Source organism: Chiloscyllium punctatum, chromosome 24 (assembly GCF_047496795.1).
Source record: "Chiloscyllium punctatum isolate Juve2018m chromosome 24, sChiPun1.3, whole genome shotgun sequence".
In the NCBI taxonomy this organism is placed as follows: domain Eukaryota; kingdom Metazoa; phylum Chordata; class Chondrichthyes; order Orectolobiformes; family Hemiscylliidae; genus Chiloscyllium; species Chiloscyllium punctatum.
This window is the reverse complement of record NC_092762.1, coordinates 85,648,253-85,674,818: the sequence shown is the minus strand read 5'-3', so window position 1 is coordinate 85,674,818 and position 26,566 is coordinate 85,648,253. Positions and strand designations below refer to the sequence as shown.

The 26,566-nt window shown below is 45.9% G+C and overlaps 1 protein-coding gene across 2 annotated transcripts; it reads right to left on the bottom strand.

Annotated features, from left to right (window-relative positions):
* LOC140494788 (vascular cell adhesion protein 1-like) lies at positions 1–25,318 on the bottom strand. Of its 2 annotated transcripts, XM_072594384.1 has the most exons (7): positions 25,056–25,318; positions 20,691–20,969; positions 18,373–18,690; positions 14,392–14,673; positions 9,187–9,462; positions 3,164–3,439; positions 1–785 (listed from the first exon to the last, which is right to left on the bottom strand). In XM_072594384.1, exons 1-7 carry the CDS (start codon positions 25,168–25,170, stop codon positions 589–591), a joined length of 1,743 nt encoding a protein of 580 aa, XP_072450485.1. In that variant the 5' UTR covers positions 25,171–25,318; the 3' UTR covers positions 1–588. The 2 variants fall into 2 exon arrangements, with proteins under 2 accessions (XP_072450485.1, XP_072450486.1); XM_072594385.1 differs by lacking the exon at positions 20,691–20,969.
* Between the last annotated feature and the right edge of the window lie 1,248 nt (positions 25,319–26,566).

Sequence of the window (26,566 nt, the reverse complement as noted above, 5' to 3'; positions counted from 1 at the left end):
TTTAATGCAGCAAACCATCCCAAGATGATTTACAGGGAGCATTATACAACATATTGAGCCACATCAGGTGATATTAGGACAGGTTACCAGGAGCTCAGTCAATGACTGAGGTATTCTGGAGCATCTTAAAGGAAAAGAGAGAGAGGGGGAGAGGGAGAGGGAGAGAGGTGAAAGGTTAAGGGATGGAATTCCAGACCTAATAGTTTAACAGCTCAGTGCACAGCACCAGGATTGCAGCAATTAAAACCAGGAATATGCATGAGGCCAGGATTGGGAAGGGGTTTGGGGGTTAGAATCTCAGAGGGTAATAAAACAGAAAATAGTTTCAGAAAAGGGATAGGCCATGCAACAATTGAAAAACAAAGATGCAGGTTTTTAACATTAATATCATGATAGACTGGGAGCCAGTGTACATCACTGAAATAGTGCTGCTGCAGAAGTTAGAACCTTTACAACACACTGGTCCTTTCGAATGTTTCAGCGTGGTATTTCAATGGCTCAATGATTATTTTTCAGCATTTTGTGATTGAAGTGAATTATTTTCACCATAGTTGTCTAACCCAACTAGGGGGCCACAGTGCAAACACTTCAGCAAGGACTTGACTGCATGGGGGCACTGGGTGGGACATTTGAAGACCTGTCCTCTGACATTGAAGATTTCCCTTGTGTGAGGTCTTTGAAGAGCCGTTTGCGAATTAAATAAATCAGAACTCCAATCCCCAGCAAGCTCACCAGAGGGACACAGAGACCGAGAATTATATCTTCCAGGTCAGGCTTCACTGGAACTACAAAACAGAAAGAATTAATTTACCAAATGCCAAAGTGTAACTGGAGAAACTCTTCACATCTCACTCACCAAAGGAGTGGCCATTCACCTGAACCATGAACTGTATTTCCCTGTCTACAGGTACTGTCTGACTGCGAAGCTTTTCCAATCTTTATTTCAAATTTCCACTGTATTTCTGAATCTGAAGTGCATTGGAACAATCAATCTGTTACCTCCAGCGATTACATGAGCAAACCACACTTTTTGAAGGATTGTGTTGACTGCAAAACAGTTTGGGGTGGCCTAAGGTTGTAATGGGTGCTATCAAAATGCAAGTTCTCTCCATCCACTTTTTACTTTTTCTCTTATGTGGTCAGCTCTTGAGGGAACTTTCCAAATCTCTCTCTCTCTCTCTCTCTGTTCTTTCTTCTCTCTGTAACCCCTACTGACATTGAGATCCAGTGTATCCATAGAATCCCTACAGAGCAGAAAGAGGGCATTTGGCCCATCAAGTCCACACTGACCCTTTCAAATGGCAGTCCACCCAGACCTAACCCCCCTATTTTACATTTCCCACAGCTAATCCACCTGACCTGCACATCTTTGGACTGCGGGAGGAAACTGGAGCACCCAGAGGAAACCCACACAGACACGGGGAGAATGTGCAAACTCCACAATGAGGCTGGAATTGAACCCGGGTCCCTGGCACTGTCAGGCCGTAGTGATAATCACTGAGCCACCGTGCAATATAATCGTTTACGTAATTGCATTGTTTCCCCAAGTGTTTAAATTGGAAATGTTCTCCCACCCTCTGTCAGCCCCTATGTCACAGACTCACCAACAAACAAGAGTATCATATAACCCCTACAGTGTGGAAACAAGCCACTTGGCCCAAGTTCACACCAACCCATTCCCCTACCCTATTGCACTGCACTTCCCCTAAATGATGCACCTAATCTACACATCCCTGAACACTGTGGGCAATTTAGTATGGCCAATTCACCCTAATCTGCACATTTTTGGATTGAGAGAGAAAACCGGAGCACCTGGAGGAAACCCACGCAGATACGGGGAGAATGTGCAAACTCCACACAGACAGTCGCCGGAGGCTGGAATCTAACCTGAGAGATGGTGCTATGAGGCAGCAGTGCTAACCACTGAGCCACTGTGCCACCTCTCAGCCCTTTGATCCTGCTCGCCCATTCAATAAGATCATGGCTGATTGGATTTTAACCACAACTCCACATTTCTGCATCTTCCCAATAAACTTGCATCTCCCCTTGGTGAGGAAAGGTTCTAAAATCCTGCCTGCATATCCATTTATCATTAACCACTTTGTTAACCTGAAAAGTCTCTGTGAAACAAGCTGACTTTATTACACAAGATCTCATCCACCCTTGGATTATTATTGGCTGTCTTGAAAGAGGCAATTTGGAAATAATACACAAAACCTGAGTCTGCAGCTTCACTTCACCTAGGCTCATGGATCAGCCATGGTCGCATTGATTCAGATTTAGCTTTTATTCTTATGTGTACTCAAGCACAGGGATACAGGAGCACAGGGGCACAGGGCTACAGGCGCACAGGGGTACAGGCGTACATGGGGTACAGGCGTACATGGGGTACAGGCGTACATGGGGTACAGGCGTACATGGGGTACAGGGATATAGGAGCACAGGCACACAGGGGTACAGGTGTAGAGGAGCACAGGGGTACAGGAGCACAGTGAAAAGTGTATAATGTTGCCACACACTGTGCCTTCTTAGGTACAAGTAGTAAAAGAAACAAAGTTGAAAAAGTTAAATGGGGGTCTGTTCAGTGATAAGACCCTCTTGATGCCCCCAGTACAGGTCAGTATAGTCTGGTTCAAGGGAGAGATACCTTTGGTTTGTTTGGATAGAGTCAAACTCCAATGTTCATTTCCTTGATATGCTACTGCATAGAACCCAACTGTGTTTGTGACCATAAAGATTTGTTTATGAAGAGGGTATTTGTGAAAAAAACAAAAAAACAAAGTGAAAGAGGTTATGCATGACCTTTAGAGACTGTGTAGAAAAGTGAAGCGATAAGGGCTGAAAGGCCACAACTGCTCCTATTGTCTCTGTTTCTATGTCTCACCAGAATAACATGCAAAAACAAATTGTATAAACACTCAAAAAGAGAAGGAACTTTTAAGGGTTCTGGGGAAGAGCAGAGGGAGTGGGACGAATGGTTTTGCTCTTTTGAAGGAGCCAGAACAGACAAGATGGGCTGAACAGCCTCCTCCTGCGCTGATTTGATTCACTCCAGGCTCTTCCTGAGGACAGTGTGTGCCCTCTAGCTGTGTGCTGTCCTCTCTCTCTCTGGGCCCTGGAATGATGAAGCCTCTCTTTCTAACCTCGGAGTGAATGTACTCACATTCCACATTGAGCTGAGCCTCCAGCCTCACTGTCCCCAGTGGATTCTCCACCACACACTCGTAAAGCCCTTGGTCATCACGCCTCAGGGAATCGATTCTCAGCTCCGACTTTCCCCGGGACTTGGAGATGTTCCACCGCAGCTGCTCATCCCCGGCCTCTCTCCTCCCCCATGTGATGTTGGCTTCGGGGTTGGCATCTCCCTGGCAGGTTAACACCAGCGTCTCGCTCTCCCTGGCACTGCCCCCTCCATCGATGGAGACATCCCGAGGTCTGTCTGGAAATCGGGGAGCACACGTCAGCTCCTCCAAAAACTGCTGGCCCCGTATCCTCCCCTCACAGTAACTCCCTCCTGCCCCCCCCCCGGTGCACTCACTGACCCACTCGGTCTCCCAGTCCAGCATCCTCCTGTTCCAATCCTTCCATGGCCTCTCCCCTTATGGAGTCATCACATCATACACATTGACACAGATATTCAGGAAGGAATTAGACAGTTAACTGGAAAGAGAGATGTGGTGGGATTATGGGAAGAAGGTGGGAGAATGGTGTTCACTTGGAGATCTGTCATTGACATGAATGGGCCAAGTGGCCTCATTCTACACTGAATCAATTGTTTGATTCCAATCTAATCCCACTTTCCTGTTCTTGGTGCTGATGGTTACAGGGCTTTGGGTGTAGATACAGCTATGCAGGCCCGGTGGCTCAGCAGTTAGCACTGCTGCCTCAGGGACCCAGGTTCAATCCCAGCCTCGGGCAACTGTGTGTGGAATTTGCACCCCCCCCACTCCCTCCTGGGTTTCCTCACACAGTCCAAAAATGTGCAGGATAGGGTGGATTGGCTGTAGGGTACAGGGATAGGGGAGGGGAGTGGGTTTGGAGGCTTAGTGTTGGCTGAATGGCCCACCTCCATACTGGAGGGATTCTGTGATTTGTTTAAGTACTGATTGAGGGATTTCTACATTGAGCACCCTTTCAGCCAGTGAGTTCCCCAGAAATCAGTGCCTTCATAATGTGTGTGAGGTAGGCCATTCAGCCCATCCAGTCTTCTCCACCATTCAATGAGATCATTCCTGATCTGATAATCCTCAACTCCACATTCCTGCCTTTTCCCTACAACCCTCAATTCCCCCCTTACTGAATAAAAATCTGTTTATCTCAGCCTTGAATATACTTAAAAACACAGCTTCAACTGCCTTCTCTGGTAAAGAGTTCCACACATTCACTCCCCTCAGAGAATAACAATCCTCCCCATTTCTTTCGTAGTTGGGTGACCCCTTACATTTCACCACATCCACCAGGTAGATTATAATTTCATATACCCCAGATAAATCTCCTGCTCCAAAGAGACCAACCTCAGCCTTTCCATGACTGATAATACTTGAAGGAATTAGTTGAATTGAGAGGAAGGAGTGATGAGCTGTTTGAGCAGGTTGGAGAGTGGAGAAATCACCAGGCCCAGATGAGATGGGAGGAGATTGCAGGGGGCCTGACATTAATTGTTCATTTCACTCTGGCCACAAGAGGTGAGGGACACAGCAGTCAGGGACATTCGGCCTTGGATCTTCAGGTGACCATCCTCCAAGGCAGACTTTGAGATATACAACAACGCAGAGAGGCTGATAGCCAAGTTCGGTACCCATGGGGATGACCTCAACTGGGAACTTGGGTTCATGTCACAGTAAAGGTGACCCCACTGCACTATACACTCTCTCACAAACACACACATACTCTCACTCATACACACACACCCCACACTCATCCGCACACACACAGACTCTCACAGGCGTATACTCCATCTCTCTCATATACACACACTACCAAGCACGCACACATGCAGTCATACTCACATGCACGCACTCTCTCTTTCTCTCTCTCTTATGCACACACACACCTATAAGTCTATGAGGTGAATTTGCATTTGCAGAATTGTATTTGGAGATACATTCTATTTTGCTCAAAAAGCTCACAAACTACAGGCAGTCAATCCATGTGACATTTTATATTCTACTTTGGAAACAGAACCAGTCTGACTCAAGATTAATATACAGACAGACTCTAACCTCACACCTTTAATACATTGTCTGAGCTGAGATGGCACCTTTTTGTTTATAAAACATTAAGTTATCTCAAGGATGTGACTTAAAAGAAGTTCTGGGATTTACATATTAATGAACCAAAACCTGCAACCCGTTCTAAAAGATGAAAAACTTAACAGCAATCTTGGTTTGTTTAATAAATCGTTACAGTTGCATGACACTGTAATCTTTTGCTATAAATTTTTTGTGTCTTATGATTCTGTCCCAGAGCTATCTGATGAAGGAGTGGCATTCCAAAAGCCAGTGCTTCCAAATAAACCTGTTGGACTATAACCTGATGTTGGGGGATTTTTAACTTTGTCCATCCCAGTCCAACACCAATGGCATCTCCCCATCACAGGAGGTGTGCCAGAAGACTGGAGGACAGCTAATGTGAGAACATTATTCAAAACAGGTGGTAGGAACAAACCAGGAAACTACAGGCCAATGAGTCTGAGGGACATAATTAACCTTCACTTAGAGACGGGCAAAGGTTTAATCTTGATTTGGAGATGCCGGTGTTGGACTGGGGTGGACAAAGTTAAAAATCACACAACACCAGGTTATAGTCCAACAGGTTTATTTGGAAACACTAGCTTTCAGAGCGCTGCTCCTTCATCAGGTGGTTGTGGAGCATTAGATCATAGGACACAGAATTTATAGCAAAAGTTTACAGTGCGATGTAACTGAAATTATATATTGAAAAAGACCTGGATTTTTTGTTAAGTCTCTCATCTTTTAGAATGGGCATGTTTGTTTTAGTTCTTTCATACAAAAATCCCAGAACTTTCTTAAAGTTACATTCTGAAGTGAACTTTAACAATCGGTGAGACACTAACTGGATAGCTCTTTCAAAGAGCCAGAATGGGTATTATGGGCTGAGGAGGCCATTCAGCCCCTTGGGCTCATTCCACCATTCAATAGGATCATGGCTGATCTGACATTCCTCACATCCACTTTCCTGCCCTCTCCCCATAACCCTCTATCCCTGATTGATCAAGAATCGATCTCAGCCTTACATATACAAAAGGACTCTGCCCCCAGCTCTCTGGGTAAGGGGTTCCAAAGACTCACAAATCTCTGAGAGAAGAAATTCCTCCTCGCAGTAGGGATTCCATGATTCTATGAAATCCGCAGCACATCCTCATTCATTCTAGATCCACTCCTCCCCATTCCAAGACATCCACTCCATGCCCTGATGCTGTCGTCTGAGCTTCCGGAAGCTTCTGCTCATTCAGCCATTAGCATCTAGTGAAGAACAGCCCCATCTACTGTTGGAAACAAGAAATGCTGGGATTGCTCTGCAAGTTCATCAGTGAAGAAGGTAAAGGAGACATTCATGATCCTGGGTTAAAAAATCAGTAAATAATGAGGAACTGTTCCAGAGCCATGAGGGTTGATATCCAAGGGACACCATTCCAGGGGGATCAGGAAAGGAACCAGAATGGGAGATGGGGAGACTGCTTTTATGCAGCGAATTGTTGCAGTCGGGAACAGACTGCCTGAGAGGTGGCTGGAAGCAGATTCAATCATAATTTTCAAAAGGAATTGAGGCAAGAGTTTCATGAGGCAGTGCCGTGGCTCAGTGGTTAGCATCTGCTCCCTCACACCACCAGGGATCTGGGTTCAATTCCACCCTTGGGCGACTCTCTGTGTGGAGTTTGCACATTCTCCCCGAGTCTGTGTAAGTTTGCTCTGAGTTCTCTGATTTCATCCCACAGTCCAAGGTTAGGGTGGATTGGTCATGCTAAATTACCCATAATGTTCAGGGATGTGTAGGTTAGGGTGGATTGGCCACGCTAAATTACCCATAATGTTCAGGGATGTGTAGGTTAGGGTGGATTGGCCATGCTAAATTACCTGTAATGTTCAGGGGTGTGTAGGTTAGGGTGGATTGGCCATGCTAAATTACCTGTAATGTTGAGGGATGTGTAGGTTAGGGTGGATTGGCCATGCTAAATTACCTGTAATGTTCAGGGGTGTGTAGGTTAGGGTGGATTGGCCATGCTAAATTACCTGTAATGTTGAGGGATGTGTAGGTTAGGGTGGATTGGCCACGCTAAATTACCTGTAATGTCCAGGGATGTGTAGGTTAGGGTGGATTGGCCACGCTAAATTACCTGTAATGTTGAGGGATGTGTAGGTTAGGGTGCATTGGCCACACTAAATTACCTGTAATGTTGAGGGGTGGATCAACCATGTTAATTGGATAGGGGAATGGGTCTGGGTGGGTTACTCTTTTTGGAGGGTCAGTGTGGACTTGTTGGGCTAAATGGCCTGTTTTCATACTGTAGGGAATCTAATCTAATCTCTAAATGCAGGGTTACAGGGATAGGGTAGGGTGCTGAATCTGGTGGGATGCTCTTAGGAGAGTTGGTGTGGACTTAGAGTCACAGAGATGTACAGCGCGGAAACTGACCCTTCGGTCCAACTCACCCGTGATGACCAGGTTTCCTAAATTAATCTAGACACATTTTCCATATCCCTCTAAATCTTTCCTATTCATATACCCGTCCAGATGCGTTTTAAATACTGCAATTGTACCAGCCTCCACCACTTCCTCTGGCAGCTCATTCCATACACGTACCACCCTCTGTGTGAAAAAGTTGCCCCTTTGGTCCCTTTTATATCTTTCCCCTCTCACCCTAAACCTATGCCCTCTAGTTCTGGACTCCTCGACCCCAGGGAAAAGACCTTGTGTATTTACCCTATCCATGCCCCTCATGATTTTAAACACCCCTAGAAGGTCACCCCTCACCCTCCGATGCTCCAGGGAAAACAGCCCCAGCCTGTTCAGCCTCTCCCTGTAGCTCAAACCCTCCAACCCTGGCAACATCCTTGTAAATCTTTACTGAACCATTTCAAGCTTCACAACATCTTTCCGATAGGAAGGAGACCAGAATTGCACGCAATATTCCAACAGTGGCCCAACCAATGTCCTGTACAGTCGCAACATGACATCCCAACTCCTGTACTCAATACTCTGACCAATAAAGGAAAGCATACCAAACACCTTCTTCACTATCCTATCTACCTGCGACTCCACTTTCAAGGAACTTGTTCAGCAATACTCCCCAGAACCTTGCCATTAAGTGTATAAGTCCTGCCCTGATTTGCCTTTCCAAAATGCAGCACCTCACCTTGATATAAATTAAACTCTATCTGCCACTCCTTGGCCATTGACTGGTTGGGCCGAACGGTCTGTTTCCACTGTAGGGATTCTATGAGCTGAAAGTGAGACACTAACTAGAGAGCTCTTTCAACGAGTCAGAACAGGCACTATGGGTCTCCTTCTGTAAGACCATAAGGAATAGGAAGAGGAGGCGGCCATTCGGCCCCTCGAGCCTGCTCCCCTATTCAATAGGCTCCCGGTGATCCGACATTCCTCACGTCTACTTTCCTGCCCTGGATTCTCCAACTCATTAAGAATCTATCTTAAATCTACACAAGGACTCTGCCCCCATAGCTCTCCATGGCAAGGAGTTCCAAAGACTCACAAAACCTCAGAAGAAATTCTTCCTTATCTCAATCTGAAATCGGTCTGAGCCTGTGCCCTATGAACCTAGACTCTCCGATGAGGGGAAACATCCTCTCAGCATTGACCCTGTCAATCCCCTTAAGAATCTGATAGATAAATGAGAGGTAATCTCATTGAAATCTAAACTCCAGTGATCTGAGTCCCAACCTGTTTAGCCTTTGCTCATAAGGCAATCCCTCCATCCCAGGGATCATCCCAGTGAATTTTCTTTGAACTGCCTCCAATGAAATAAACTCTTTCCTTAAATTAGGGCCCAAATTGCTGACAGTACTCCAGATCATGTGCTGATTTGATTCACTCCAGGCTCTTCCTGAGGACAGTGTGTGCCCCCTAGCTGTGTGCTGTCCTCTCTCTCTCTGGGCCCTGGAATGATGAAGCCTCTCTTTCTAACCTCGGAGTGAATGTACTCACATTCCACATTGAGGCGAGCCTCCAGCCTCACTGTCCCCAGTGGATTCTCCACCACACACTCGTAAAGCCCTTGGTCATCACGCCTCAGGGAATCGATTCTCAGCTCCGACTTTCCCCGGGACTTGGAGATGTTCCACCGCAGCTGCTCATCCCCGGCCTCTCTCCTCCCCCACGTGATGTTGGCTTCGGGGTTGGCATCTCCCTGGCAGGTTAACACCAGCGTCTCGCTCTCCCTGGCACTGCCCCCTCCCTCGATGGAGACATCCTGAGGTCCGTCTGAAAATCGGGGAATACACGTCAGCTCCTCCAAAAACTGCTGGCCCCGTATCCTCCCCTCACAGTAACTCCCTCTCGCCCCCAGCCCCCCCCCCCTCCCGGTGCACTCACTGACCCACTCGGTCTCCCAGTCCAGCATCCTCCTGTTCCAATCCTTCCATGGCCTCTCCCCTTATAGAGTCATCACATCATACACATTGACACAGATATTCAGGAAGGAATTAGACAGTTAACTGGAAAGAGAGATGTGGTGGGATTATGGGAAGAAGGTGGGAGATCTGGCATTGACACAATGGGCCAAATGGCCTCATTCTATGCTGTATTGATCCTTTGGTTCTGATCTAATCCCACTTTCTGGCCCTGTATACTCACCTCACAGTAACTCTGTCTCACCCTTAGACCCTGGTGGACTCACTGACCCTCACTGTCTCCAGATTCTGCTTCTCGTTTAATAACCAACTAGGAACATGGATCTTCAGTCACTGTATGGACTTGGAGCTGCCAACTCTCCAGGCGTTGAAGATTAATCTTTAAAAGACTGGAAGAGACTGTCTTTTTGTTGAAGAAAGTTAGAATTTACATTTATGCCCGAAACGTCGCTTCTCCTGCTCCTTTGACGCTGCCTGACCTGCTGCACTTTTCCAGCAACACATCTTTCAGCTCTGATCTCCAGCATCTGCAGTCCTCACTTTCTCCTGGAATTTACATTTGTATAGCACCTTGCATGATGATGGGAGTTCCCCAAGCACTTCACAAACAATTAAGTACTTTCGATGTGTAGTTGCTGTTTCAATGTAGGAAAACAGTTTTAAAACCATCTTGGACGGGTTAGTAGGAAGCGCTATCTGACTGGGTGTGGAATTGTGTTCAATAATGACCCAGGTGGGTGAGTGGTGAAAATAGCCTCCTTACTAGCACAGTGTGAGGCAGCAATGGAATCCAAAGTACAGTTTCACAGTGGCCTCTTTTATATATAGTTTTTACATACATTAAGATTTATCACCATGGTGTCACCTATTGTACACAGGTTTACATGACATCAGTCTTGGGGAAGCAGGAGATAGTTTAACACCTTCTAAATAATGGTTGTTACTCCTGATGGGTTTGGAATGGCTACCCAGTCTGAGCTTGCGTAATTAAGAAGTGTTCGTCCTTTTGTCTTTAAAGTTAGTAATATTTATAAAAATACTAGACCTATATGATGTAAATAAGTGAGAAATTGGACATGTACCAAATAAAAGTATAGAGGGTATTAAACTGATCTCCCACAAGCTGGGTCACGAGACCTCATTGACTATTGCTGGGTTTGACAGTTCTGACATATTTATGCATGCAGTTTCACGGAAGCTCTGTTTTGATTGTAAAATTTTTAAAGGGGGTAGTGGCCCTATTTAATATATATTTAAAGGTACATACTAGTGGAGGAAAATGTTTGATGTTCTGCAACCTAATCAGATCCCGAGAGAAGGTTAATCTTTCCATAGTTTTGTGTGAGTTATGGAGACATGATAATGGGATCAACATTGTTCAGAGTAGGTGACAGTATTAACACTTACTCAGAGGTGGCCTTTGATTCAAAGACAGGTCTACACACTGCCTGCAGCATGGGGCTGATAGAATTGAAAGGTGTAAAGAAACAGCAATAAGTTGGCAGGGAGCGGATAAAGGGGGTGCAGTGGTAGTCTGGCGCACTGGCCTCTACACCGCTGAAGCCAAACACCAACTCAAGGACACCTCTTCCTACCGCCCCCTCGACCATGACCCCACCCCCCATCACCAAACCATCATCTCCCAGACCATACAGAACCTCATCACCTCAGGAGATCTCCCATCCACAGCTTCCAACCTCATAGTCCGGGAACCCCGCACTGCCCGGTTCTACCTCCTTCCCAAGATCCACAAGCCTGACCACCCTGGCCGACCCATTGTCTCAGCATGTTCCTGCCCCACTGAACTCATCTCTACCTACCTCGACACTGTCCTATCCCCCCTAGTCCAGGAACTCCAGGTTCGAGACACCACCCACGCCCTCTACCTCCTCCAAGACTTCAGTTTCCCTGGCCCCCAACGCCTCATCTTAACCATGGATATCCAATTCCTCTACACCTCCATCTGCCATGACCAGGGCCTCCAAGCCCTCCGTTTTTTCCTCTCCAGACATCCCCAACAGTACCCTTCCACTGACACTCTCATTCATTTGGCCGAACTGGTCCTCACCCTTAACAATTTCTCCTTTGAATCCTCCCACTTCCTCCAGACCAAAGGCGTAGCCATGGACACACGTATGAGCCCCAGCTATGCCTGTCTCTTTGTTGGCTATGTAGAGCAGTTGATCTTCCGTAATTACACCAGCACCACACCCCACCTCTTCCTCCGCTACATTGATGACTGCATTGGCGCCACCTCGTGCTCCCGCGAGGAGGTTGAGCAATTCATCAACTTCACCAACACATTCCACCCTGACCTTAAATTTACCTGGACCATCTCTGACACCTCGCTCCCCTTCCTGGACCTCTCCATCTCCATTAGTGACGACCGGCTTGACGCTGACATTTTTTACAAACCCACCGACTCCCACAGCTACCTGGATTACACCTCTTCCCACCCTACCTCTTGCAAAAATGCCATCCCGTATTCCCAATTTCTCCGCCTCCGCCGTATCTGCTCCCAGGAGGACCAGTTCCGCCATAGAACACACCAGATGGCCTCCTTCTTTAGAGACCGCAATTTCCCTTCCCACGTGGTTAAAGATGCCCTCCAACGCATCTCGTCCACATCCTGCACCTCTGCCCTCAAACCCCACCTCTCCAACCGTAACAAGGACAGAGCGCCCTTGGTGCTCACCTTCCACCCTACAAACCTTCGCATAAACCAAATCATCCGCCGACATTTCCGCCGCCACCTCCAAAAAGACCCCACTACCAGGGATATATTTCCCTCCCCACCCCTTTCCGCCTTCCACAAAGACCATTCCCTCCGCGACTACCTGGTCAGGTCCACACACCCCTGCGACCCACCCTCCCATTCTGACACTTTCCCCTGCCACCGCAGGAACTGTAAAACCTGCACCCACACCTCCTCCCTCACCTCTATCCAAGGCCCCAAAGGAGCCTTCCACATCCATCAAAGTTTTACCTGCATATCCACTAATATCATTTATTGTATCTGTTGCTCCCGATGCGGTCTCCTCTACATTGGGGAGACTGGATGCCTCCTAGCAGAGCGCTTTAGGGAACATCTCCAGGACACCCGCACCAATCAACCACACCACCCCGTGGCCCAACATTTCAACTCCCCCTCCCACTCTGCCAAGGACATGGAGGTCCTGGGCCTCCTTCACCGCCGCTCCCTCACCACCAGACGCCTGGAGGAAGAACGCCTCATCTTCCGCCTCGGAACACTTCAACCCCAGGGCATCAATGTGGACTTCAACAGCTTCCTCATTTCCCCTTCCCCCACCTCATCCTAGTTTCAAACTTCCAGCTCAGCACTGTCCCCATGACTTGTCTGGACTTGTCCGACCTGCCTATCTCCTTTTCCACCTATCCACTCCACCCTTTCTTCCCTGACCTATCACCTTCATCCCCTCCCCCACTCACCCATTGTACTCTATGTTACACTCTCCCCACCCCCACCCTCCTCTAGCTTATCTCTTCATGCTTCAGGCTCACTGCCTTTATTCCTGATGAAGGGCTTTTGCCCGAAACATCGATTTCGCTGCTCGTTGGATGCTGCCTGAACTGCTGTGCTCCTCCAGCACCACTAATCCTGTATTTGCTTTCCAGCATCTGCAGTCATTGTTTTTACCTCATGTTTCATTTAGTTTATCCTGTAAGAGTAAAACGTACTACAAAAATACGGTTTTATGAATGAGTGAATGGAAATGCGGTATACTAAACATGGAGTGCTTGTGAGTGAGTTGATAAAAAGAATCCTAACACAATATTTCACACTGGGTGAGGCAGTTGGTTTTGGGAGATCTGACCATGATATCTGAAGCCAAGTTGGCAACTTGAGGGAAGTGCTTGGAAGCAGTCAGTAAACAGGCCTAGCTGCAAAGGGAAATCTCTTATCCCCGGAATCTTAGATTAGATTACTTACAGTGTGGAAACAGGCCCTTCGGCCTAACAAGTCCACACCGACCCACCGAAGCGCAACCAGACCCATTCCCCTACACCTAACACTACGGGCAATTTAGCCAATTCACCTGACCTGCACATCTTTGGACTGTGGGAGGAAACCAGAGCACCCAGAAGAAACCCATGCAGACACAGAGAGAATGTGCAAACTCCACCCAGTCAGTCACCCGAGGCGGGAATTGAACCCGGGTCTCTGGCGCTGTGAGGCAGCAGTGCTAACCACTGTGCCACCCATCTGTCAGGGAAATATCTCCACTGTGTGACAGGTCACGTTTGTCCCATTCCAATTCCCAGGGTTCTATCCCCCAGCGTTCTCTCCTTTTCAGGAAAATCCTTGTTTCCCAGTGAAAGGTATTGACTAATACCATATGTGCAATGTAACGCCCTTTCAAAGAGTGCTATAGGGACCAATATTGAGTTGGGAGAGGGTGGGATTGGCTGGAGGGCTGGTATACAATACCCCAGATTGACACCAACAGCGTGGGTTCAGTTCCCACTCCAGCTGAGTTTACCATGAAGGTTCCTACCTCTCCCTCGCCTGAGGTGAGGTGACCAATGGGTTAAACCCCCATTCGTTACGTCTCTCTCTCTCTAATGATTAGGATCATTACCTTAGAAATGGTTTGCAACAGAGACTTACAAAACTAATTGGAGGAAATAGTTGAAGGTGATCACCTTCGCAGGAGTGATAGGAAAGAACAGGGCAAAGGGACTAATTGAGCAGCTCCAGCATAGACATGATGGGCCAAATGGCCCGCACGGTGTTTTCTGGAAGGTTAGAAGCACTCACACCAAACTTCTACTGAGCTCTGACGTTGGGTGTGGCTTTCACCATCGCTGATTTCACAGATATAAACTCCTCTGTCTCCAGCCTCCAGCTTTTCCGTGTAGAGTGTTGAATATCTGGTTCCCTGGCTGATGTTCCAGTGGGAAGGGGCCATGCTCCCTGAGTCCGCTTTCCTCCAGGTGATTGTAGGGACATTGCTACTTCCCGCACCACAGGACAGAGACAGAGGTCTCCCAGCATGTTCCACCGTCTGGACTGGCTCAATCCAGACATCGTAAAGTCCAGCTGTATTTAACACAGAGACAATTTCAACAGAGAGACACAGTTTTAAAATAATTAAAGAGAAATAAGAGCTTACAAAGTAGCTCAATGTGAAGAGATATGTAATAGCAGGCCGTGGAAAAGGGAGGGAGCCTCATAAACCGCACCTTCAATGTCCTCACTATCAGGGATCCTTCAGCAATCTGGCCCCTTTTAAAGAGGGAGTCTCACTCTGAGGGATACTTTGTAAAGAACAATTTTCACAACAGGGATTCCCGATTAATAAAATTGTCTCATTATAAAGGGACCCCTTTTAAAGAGGGTCTCAGTTTCAATGTTTCAGCAACAAACATTTCCCACATTTTCAAAGACATGAACACATCATGTATTCCTCTGTATTCTCCCCTGGACTATCCTTCCTTTAGCAAATCCTTTACCGAATCATCTTAAAAACCTGGACCTATGATTACATTTTCAAATGGCATGGAAGCAGACCACTCAGCCCATTGTTCCTAGACTGGGGTCTAGACAATCCACCTCCCATTTCATCACCTCCACCACCAGAGGGATTCCTGGGATGGATAAAGATCAGTTAGGATGGTAGGTAGTGGAGTTTACAAGAATGAAGGTTTTGGGGCAAAATGTCTCATAGAACATGGAACATGGAACATAGAACAGTACAGAACAGAACAGGCTCTTCAGCCCACAATGTTGTGCTGACCATTGATCCTCATGCATGCACCCTCAAATGTCTGTGACCATATGCATGTCCAGCAGTCTCTTAAATATCCCCAATGACCTCGCTTCCACAACTGCTGCTGGCAACGCATTCCATGCTCTCACAACTCTCTGTGTAAAGAACTCGCCTCTGAGATTCCCTCTATACTTTCCTCCAACCAGCTTAAAACTATGACCACTTGTGTTAGCCATTTCTGCCCTGGGAAATAGTCTCTGGCTATCGACTCTATCTATGCCTCTCATTATCTTGTGTACCTCAATTAGGTCCCCTCTTCTCCAATGAAAAAAGTCCCGAGCTCAGTCAACCTCTCTTCATAAGATAAGCCCTCCAGTCCAGGCAGCATCCTGGTAAACCTCCTCTGAACCCTCTCCAAAGCATCCACATCTTTCCTATAATAGGGCGACCAGAACTGGGCGCAGTATTCCAAGTGCGGTCTAACTTAAGTTTTATAGAGCTGCAACAAGATCTCACGACTCTTAAACTCAATCCCTCTGTTAATGAAAGCAAAAACACCATATGATTTCTTAACAACCCTGTCCACTTGGGTGGCCATTTTAAGGGATCTATGTACCTGCACACCAAGATCCCTCTGTTCCTCCACACTGCCAAGAATCCTATCCTTAATCCTGTACTCAGCTTTCAAATTCGATGTTCCAAAATGCATCACCTCGCATTTATCCAGGTTGAACTCCATCTGCCACCTCTCAGCCCATCTCTGCATCCTGTCAATGTCCTACTGCAGCCTACAACAGCCCTCTATACTGTCAACGACACCTCCAACCTTTGTGTCGTCTGCAAACTTGCTGACCCATCCTTCAATCCCCTCATTCAAGTCATTAATAAAAATTACAAACAGTTGAGGCCCAAGGACAGAGCCCTGTGGAACACCACTCACCACTGATTTCCAGGCAGAATATTTTCCTTTCACTACCACTCGTTGTCTTCTGTTGGCCAGCCAATTCTGTATCCAGACAGCTACATTCCCCTGTATCCCATTCCTCCTGACCTTCTGAATGAGCCTACCATGGGGAACCTTATCAAATGCCTTGCTGAAGTCCATGTACACCACATCCACTTCATCAACTTTTCTAGTCACATCCTCAAAGAACTCGATAAGGTTTGTGATGCATGACCTGCCCCTCACAAAGCCGTGTTGACTGCATTTAATCAAGCCATGCTCTTCCAGATGGTCATAAATCCTATCCCTCAGAATCCTTTCTAACATCTTGCAGACGATAGACGTGAGACTTACTGGTCTGTAATTGCTGGGGATTTCCCTATTTCCTTTCTTGAAGTGGTGAATTACATTTGCCTCTCTCCAGTCCTCAGGTACGACTCCAGTGGAGAACGAGGATGCAAAGATCTTCGCAAGTGGTGAAGCAATTGCATTTCTCGTTTCCCAAAGCAGCCGAGGACAAATCTGGTCCGGGCCTGGCGACTTGTCAATCTTAATGTTTGACAAAATTTTCAGCACATCAGCTTCTTCTATCTATATCCATTCCAGCATGCACACCTGCTCTTCAAAGGTTTCATTCACTACAAAGTTCATTTCTTTTGTAAAGACAGAAGCAAAAAACTCATTTAGGTCTTCTCCTACCTCGTTAGATTCCTCACACGAGTTCCCTATGCTATCCCTGATCGGCCCTACTCTTTCTTTGATCATTCTCTTATTCCTCACATAAGTGTAAAATGCCCTTGTGTTCTCCCTAATCCGTTCTGCCAAGCCTTTCTCGTGCCCCCTCCTGGCTCTCAGACCATTTTTGAGCTCCTTCCTTGCCTACCTGTAATCCTCTAGACCTGAGCTTAACCCTCGCTTCCTCCAGCTTATGTAAGCTCCACGTTCTCGTCATCCAAGGTTCCTTTATCTTACCCCTTCTTGCCAGTCTCAGAGGGACATATTTATTCATCACTCACAACAACTGTTCCTTAAACAGTCTCCACATGTCTATAGTGCCTTTACCATGGAACAATTGCTCCCAGTCCATCCTTCCTAACTCATGTCTAATCGCATCATAGTTTCCTCTTCCCCAATTAAATATCCCCCCATTTTGCCTAATCCTCTCCTTCTCCATAGCTATGTAGAATGTGAGGCAGTTGAAGTCACTATCACCAAAATGCTCTCCCACCACAAGATCTGTTACCTGCCCCGAATCGTTTCCGAGCACCAAGTCTAGAATGGCCTCTCCCCTCGTCGGCCTGTCAACGTACTGAGTTAGGAAACCCTCCTGAACACACCTTACAAAAACAGCTCCATTCAAATCTCCTGCTCGAAGGAGGTTCCAATCAATATTGGGAAAGTTAAAGTCACCCATTACAACAACCCTACTACGTCCACACTTTTCCAAAATCTGCCGACCTATGCTTTCTTCAATCTCCCTGCTGCTATTGGGGGGCCTATAGTAGACCCCTAATGAGGTGACTGCTCCCTTGCTGTTCCTAAAACTTGAAACTTAGAACATGCTCACAGGACTAACAAGGGTAAACACGGAAAGGATGTGCCCAGTGACTGGGGAGTCCAGAATCGGGGGGTCACAGTCTAAGGATATGGAATAGGCCATTTAGGATGGAGATGAGGAGGAATTTCTTCACCCAGAGAGCGGGGAGCCTGAGGAATTGTCTGTCACAGAAAGGGGTTGAGGCCAAATCATTGAATACTTTCAAGAACGAGTTAGATATCGCTCTTAAGGGACCAAAGGATATGGGGAGAAAGCAGGAACAGGGAACTGACTGAGATGATTAGCCATGATCATAGGGAATAGTGGAACAGGCTTGAAGAGCTGGGTGGTTGACTCCTGTTCCAATGTTCTTTGCTCCTATTTCAACTTTTCAGATTATCTTTCGAAGCTCTCTATATAATATTGTAACATTGTCAAATTAATTGTGAGATCAATTTCTTATTTCCCTGTTGGACACATTATGAATAATTTATAGTCCTTTGCAATTTCAAAATGGCCCGAGTGAAGGGGCAGTTGGGACAGACTCACTGTTCAGGTGAATCTCCAGTGAGCTGTTCTTGCTTTGGAATTCAGCTGTGGGTAGACCCAGGCGAATCTCACAGGTGAAGGTGAGGTCTCGGTCCTTGCTGGTTGTTGTGTAGTTTCGATGAGAGACCGTGTTACACAGGTGGTCATTCATTGTCACTGTTGGCTCCTCAGGGTCAGGGAGCAGCTCATGGCTCTGATACCAATAAACCTTGACCTTATGGCAGGGGTAAAGATTTTGTCCAGAACATCTGAGGGTCACTGTTTGCCCAGCCACTGGATTAAGTGACGTCAGTTCTACGCTGGGATTCTGTGGGAATGCTGTAAAAAAGACAGATGTATTAAAGCGTCAGTGCATCAGATTTATCCACAAACCTGTCTCTTAATTAGAATTGCTACCCACTCCACCCTCTCTCTTACTTTGTGTCTCTCTTCCTCAATACCACTCATCTGAAACAGACTGAAATACTCCATGTTCATTTGTGGCAAATAACATTCGAGCCACACAAATGCCAGGCAATGGTCATCTCCAACAAGAGACAAACTAACCATCAGCCCTTGTCATCCAATGGCATTACTATCACTGAATCCCCCACTATCAACATCCTGAGGGTTACCATTCACCAAAACCTCAACTGGACTCACCACATAAACAGAGTGGCTACAGGAGCAGGTTAGACGCTAGGAATACTGCAGCAAGTAACTCCCCTCCTGACTCCACAAAGCCTGTCCACTATCTACAAAGCACAAGTCAGGAGTGGGATGGAATATTCTCCCCTTGCCTGGATGGGGGCAGCTCCAACAACACTCAAGAAGCTTGGAACTATCCAGGGCAAAGCAGCCCACTTGACTGGCACCACATCTACAAACATCCCCTCCCTCCACCACCGACACTCAGTAGCAGCAGTGTGTACCATCTACAAGATGCACTGCAGAAATTCACCAAAGATCCTCAGACAGCGCCTTCCAAACCCACCACCACTTCCATCTAGAAGGTCAAGGCCAGCAGGTATATCGCCTCCTGCAAGTTCCCCTCTGAACCACTCCCATCCTAACTTGGAAATATATCACAGTTTCTTCAGTGTCGCTGAGTCAAAATCCTGGAATTCCCTCCCTAGGGGCATTGTGGGTCTACCTACAGCACATGGACTGTAGAGGTTCAAGAAGGCAGCTCACCCCCACCTTCTCAAGGGGTAACTAGGGACGGGCAATAAATGCTGGGCCCTGCCAGCGATGCCCATGTCCCATGAGTGAATTAAAACATTCTATTTATCCTTTTTGAATTGAATTGAATTTATTGTCACGTGTACCAAGGGACAGTGAAAAGCTTTGTCTTGCGAGCAATACAGGCAGATCACAGAGTTAAGTGTCATAGATAAGTAAATAATAGGTAAACAGCAGCAAAAACACAGGGACAGGTGACAGTTAAGAGTTTGTGAGTCCATTCAGTATTCTAACAACAGTCAGGTAGAAACGGTTTTCTATTTCTTTGTCCATTGCTGTGCGGGGGTTTTGCCTTTTTTTCCCTCTCTGTCTCTGTTCCTGAGATCCATTGCAATGTTTGTTTCTCTCTGCCTCTCTTTTAGTTTTGGTTATGATAGGAAGCCATTGATTGGAACATTCATGCTGTTTCTCTCCCCACAGACACTGCCAGAGCTGCTGAGTGTCTTCTATTTTCATTTCAGATTTCCAGCATCTGCAGTGTTTTGCTTCTGCTCTCTACCCTTCTGACCCTCACTTAGTTCTTATCTGTCTGTCTGTCTCTCTGCTCCATCCTGCTTGTTCCCTTGGTTAGGGGATATAACATCTGGGGTAGGGGTGTAAAGTGGGGGGCACACAATGGATGGACCTGTAACAAGCTACGCCAATATACTTTCAGGAATCAATCTCCAGTTCAATATTTTAGGGCCTTAGCAGCTCCTTCCATGTCCTTTCCCCACCCCTCAGCCCCCATGCCCTGTGAACACAGGGACTCCTTTCAGTACAGCCAGCCCACCTTCACCCAGTAATGGTCCCAGGAGCAGCTTCTCTTTCTCCCTGGTTCACCATTATCCACTCCTTCCATCTGCCTATCGTTTCATCTCTCTCTGAGCTCTATCTATCTGTCCACTTCCCCACACCCCTTCCCACTCTCTTCAGCTTAGATACCATCTTTTCCTACTTGGCATCAGTTCAGACTTGATATTTTAACTCTGCCTTCTCTCCTCAGAGGCTGCTGGGCCTACTGAGTCCCTCCAGCAGTTTCTGCTTTTAAGACTAATTTCTGTCTTAGGGACTAACATCTTGGCAGTCTGCAATTTACCAAGCATTCTAGCACTTACAATAAACTGCTAAGTAAACATCCTTGGAATAGAACTTTCCTCTGCACTTTGTGGTACATTTGTAGTCATTCTCATACGACTCCAGCACTTTGTCGATTCGGAGAACTGCCTTCAATGGGTGAAAGGTAATTTTCCCAGGAGCAGAGTCGATGGTCTTCTCCCAGTTGGGCTGGCTGTTTGGGCACTGAGTGTGACAGACCAATTCCACCGTCGCACCCACACTCACAACAGGAACTGGTGGGGAGATGCGTAAAACCTCTTCTCTTCCTGTTACAAGGACTGGAGAACAGACGAAGAATGAATTGAGTCAACCAGCAAAACCACAGGGTTCCCATCACCACATCATGGCAGTAATCAGTGGGGCAGTACAGAGGACAGCACTGTCTGTCTGTATAGATTCTGCATAAGACCCATATTCTGAAGAAATCATACTTGACTTGAAATGTTAACTTTGCTTCTTAGAGCCATATAGATGTACAGCATGGAAACAGACCCTTCAGTCCAACCCATCCATGCCGACCAGATATCCCAACCCAATCTAGTCCCACCTGCCAGCACCCGGCCCATATCCCTCCAAACCCTTCCTATTCATAATCTCTCCACAGATGCTGCCAGACCTGCTGAGTTTCTCCAGTGCTTTCTGCTTTACTGATTTCAGATTTCCAGTATCTGTGGGTTTTGTTATAAAGCCTTTTCCCAACAAACTCACTGCACCTATATGGGACAAAGCTGCCACACTCCCAACCTCAGCACTTGCCCAGTCAGAGTCTGCAGAACAGCAGTGTATACCTGTCTGACACAAATCATCACACACATGCTCACTCACACACTCATATAAACAGGCTGAGATATAGGCTATTAGACTAGACGGGATTGAATTTCATAAGGAATTCTGGAAAATGTGAAAATAGATAAGTCCCCTGGGCTGGATGGGATTTATCCTAGGATTCTCTGGGAAGCTATGGAGGAGATTGCAGAGCCTTTAGCTTTGATCTTTCTGTCGTCATTGTCTACAGGAATAGCGTCAGAAGACTGGAGGATAGCAAATGCTGTCCCCTTGGTCAAGGGGAATAGAGGCAACCCTGATAATTATTGACCTGTGTGCCTTACTTCAGTTGTGGGTAAAGTTTTGGAAAGGATTATAAGGAATGGGATTTATAATAATCTAGAAAAGAATAAGTTGTTTAGAGATAGTCAACACGGTTTTGAGAAGGGTAGGTCGTGCCTCACAAACCTTATTGAGTTCTTTGAGAAGGTGACCAAACAGTGGATGTGGGTAAAGCGGTTGATGTGGTGTATATGGATTTCAGTAAAGCGTTTGATAAGGTTCCCCATGGTAGGCTATCGCAGAAAATACAGAGGCATGGGATTGACGGTGATTTAGTGGTTTGGATCAGAAATTGGCTAGCTGTAAAAAGACAGAGAGTGGTGGTTGATGGGAAGTGTTCATCCTGGTGTTCAGTTATCAGTGGTGTAACGCAAGGATCTGTTTTGGAGCCATTGCTGTTTGTCATTTCTATAAATGACCTGGATGAGGGTATAGTAGGATGGGTTAGTAAATTTGCAGATGGCACTAAGGTTGGTAGAGTTGAGGATAGTGGTGAAGGATGTTGCAGGTTACAGAAGGACATAAATAAACTGCAGAGCTCGGCTGAGTGGTAGCAAATGGACTTTAATTCAGAAAAGTGAGAGGTGATTCAGTTTGGAAGGAGTAACAGGAATACAGAGTACTGGGCTAATGGTAAGACTCTTGATAGTGTAGATGAGCAGAGAGATCCCATATACATAGATTCCTGCAAGCTGCCACCCAGGTTGATAGGGTTGTTAAGATGGTGTATGGTGTGTTAGCTTTTATTGGAAGAGGGATTGAGTTTTGGAGCCATGAGGTCATGTTGCAGCTGTACAAAACTCTGGTGAGGCCACATTTGGAATATTGTGTACAGTTCTGGTCACCACATTATAGGAAGGATGTGGAAGCATTGGAAAGGGTTCAGAGGAGACTTATGAGGATGTTGCCTGGTTTGGAGGGAAGGTCTTATGGGGAAAGGCTGAGGGACTTGAGACTGTTTTCATTAGAGGGGTTGAGAAATTACTTAACGGAAACATACAAGATGATCACAGGATTAGGTAGGATGGACAGTGAGAGCCTTTTTCCTCAGATGATGATGGCGAGCACAAGGGGACATAGCTTTAAATTGAGGGATGATAGATATAGGACAGATGTCAGAGGTAGTTTATTTACTCAGGGAGTAGTAAGGGTGTGGATTGCCCTGCCTGCAACAGTTGTAGACTTGCCAACTTTAAGGGCATTTAAATGGTCATTGGATAAACATGCAGATGCTAATGGAATAGTGTAGGATAGATGGGCTTCAGATTGTTGTGCCAACCTGTGAAACCATTGAGGGTCGAAGGGCTTGTACTGTGCTGTAATGTTCTATCTTCAAACACTCTTGCTCACACACACACAACAAAAACTCTCACTCACAGACAAACCTTTACACACACCGCCTCACACATACAAACCTTCACACACACACACACTCTCATACACCCTAACATTGTCACACACTAACCCTCACAAGTATACTCACACACCCTCACACACATACACACACTCCCTTACTCACTGACACAGACATACACAAATTCACACACTCACAAATGCACATCTCCCTCCACATAAACCAATACTCTCACATACAAATTCTGTCACACACTTACACATACAAACAGATGCATAATCATACACAGTCTCTCTCTCTCTCTCTCTCACACACACACACACAAACACTGAGGGGAGGTGATACCTTACTGGTATTATTAGTCTACTACTAATCTAAAGACCCAGGCAATGTTCTGAGGACCTGTGTTCAAATCCTATGATGGTGGAATCTGAATTTAATTAAAAAGAAAATTGGCACTAACAATCTAATGATGACCATGAAACAACTGCTGATTGTCAGGAAAAACTCATCTGCCTTACTCATAAGAAAATCCGCCGTCTTTATCGAGGCTAGTTTACAATGTGACCCCAGTTTCAGGGCAATGTGATGGACTCTTAACTTACTTCTGGTCAACAAATACTGGACTGGCTAGTGACATCATGTCCGTGAATGTACAAAAAAAAATACTTTCACCTTCTTGGCTGTTGAATACGATAAAGTGTATTATAACTGGAACCGTCTTTACTGTCCTCGCTTGACCCCCTGTCCTTACAAATCACACCCCCACCTCCCTCACTGATACAAAAACCCACCATCCTTGCTGTCCTTCCGCCCTTTCACTCCCTCCCTCACTCCACAGCAATCTGTTCAATCAGCCACTGCCCACCTCCATCTCAACATCCTCAAATACAGCAAGACCCGCCTGCTAACATCCTTCGGATCCACGGGGAATTCACCAACGAGCTCTGAGTGCCAAACCCTGTGTGTCCAATGGCAGGATCAGACGGACTGCGGTAAATCGACACTGCCTACCCCACACAGCTAGAGCCTTCCCTCAAACCAAACTGCACATTGAACTAACCATCTTAAACTCAACAAATAAGGAAGCTATTGCTCAGCTCTGGGGATTTTCACTCACTAAACAAATTAATATATTGAGAAATAGGAAGGGTTCGTTTTTGTACAATTCGCTTGCACTTTTTGTAAGAAAATTAAATCGACTGAACGAAGGAATTTTCAAAGACAGGGAGACACGGCCGTTGTAGTCGCTGTTGCTTGGTAAAATATTCTCAAACTGGCCCCACTACCCTATTTTCCTGACAAGATCCGTCATTGTTGCTCAGATATTTATCCAACTTCGCTTTAAAACAAAGAACAGTCTTCACCTTTAACCGCGCCTGGAAGCAAAGCATCCAAAAGCACAAAACAAAGACCTCTGTGCAAATTCCACTTTCTGTAAACTCTGACCCCAATCACTAAGGTCTCAATTAGTCATTCTCTTATCATTGGTTCCAGAGTATTTGAAAATCTGATATTTTCCATTGAAACTTCACTATATATATAAACTTGCATTTTATTTATCCTAGCTTAATACTGGAAATATTTCAAGTCTCCTTAATGCTGAATCTTCATCCCTGGACTCATTCTTGTCAATCTGTGGTAGCTTCAATATCCCTTCCTTAACAAGATATCCAAGATGTGCCCAGATGCAAAGACAATGTCTTCATTGAGTTGTAAAACGTATTTCACATGAACACATTTGAATATTTCTCAGCAAAACATAAAATGAACATTTCCTCAAATTCTGCACAACTAATTCCACAAAATCCCTATAACTCAAATGATGTTTAGAAATATGTATTGTGTTAATAAATATCTTGGTTGAAAATTTTGAACTGATAAAAGATTTAAAAGTACCTACCAGAATCACGGATTAGGACAGAGAAAGTAAAAATTAGGAAAGAGATTCTTGTCCACATCTTATCCTGTTCATTTGGAATTCCAGTTATTTGAAGAAAAGAACACCCCATCTTCATTGACTCTCCAGCACTGATATCTGGGTAAGCCCAAACCTAGTAGTCTGAAGCTTCTCTTTGAATTTCAGTTATTAACAGTAGACTGTATGTGTCCTGAGGAGCTCAGTGCTCCAATTCCTCTCCCTGTCTCAGAACTGTGAGCTATAACAATTTGTTGTCTTCTAATGTAAATGTTCTCTCTTTTCCTGTACAGCTGCCACTGCCAATTTATATCCTCTCTGCTCTGCGGGTCAGCCACCTTTAGTTTTTTTTCCCCAGCTCTTTTCTGCTAGCCTTGGAAACCCCCAGCCTTCACCCTGAACTGACATTTCTGAGGAGATCAACAGAATTGTGGAAGGTTTCTTTGAGATGGTTGTTTGAGAAATGGTCATTCAGAATAGTCACTGAGCTCCTCAAACCTGTCCCATCACTCAATGGACCACTGATGATTCCATCAATTTATGCACCTTGCTTCTGTAACCCCCTGTATTCCTGCTTGATCAAGATTTATCAAACTCAAGTTTTGAAATTTTCATTTGGCACCACGCCCTTCTCCCCAGCCTCAACAGATTTTGTGGGGAGGGGGAACGTTTTAGATATCTGACATGCTTTGTGTGTGGAATTGTTTCCTAAACATTATCCAAACATATCCTGCCTCAACTCAGCTGCTGCTAATATCCCTCATCCCATTGTGCCTCAGGATTTTGTGGTTCTAACACTTCCATCATCCACCTTCAGGATTTGGTTAGCTCAGTTGGCTGGATGGCTGATTTGTGATGCAGTGTATCACCAACAGCATGGGTCCAATTCCTGCATTGGCTGAGGTTTCCCTGAAGAACCCTCCTTTGCAAGCTCTCTCCTCACATGAGGCATGGTGACCCTCAGATTAAACCATCACCAGTCAGAGAGGTCTACAGCATGAAAACAGGCCCTTGGCCCAACTTACCAACACTGCTGAGTTTTCACAATTTAAACCAGTCCCATTTGCCTGCATTTGGTCATATTCCATGATGTAAATGTTTGTTAAATGACAACATTTTACTCACGACCTCTAGCAACCTGTTCCAGACACGTGCCACACTCTGTGTGAAAAGATTCTATAAGTTTTTCCTTTCACATTAAACCTATGCCCTCTAGTTTTAGAGTCCCCTCATGTGGGGAAAGGCTGTGTGCTGTCTATATTTCTCATGATGTTATAAACCTCCATAAGGTCACCCCTCAGTCTCCTACATTCCAAGGAAAAAAAAGTCCCAGCCTATCAAACCTCTCCTTAGAACACAAACCTTCCACTCTAGGTATGATCATAGTAAATCTTTTCTGCACTCTTTCTAGTTTCATGATATCCTTTCTATAGTAGGGCAACCAGAACTGCACACAGGACCTCAATTGTGCCTGTCACTAACATTTTAGACAGATG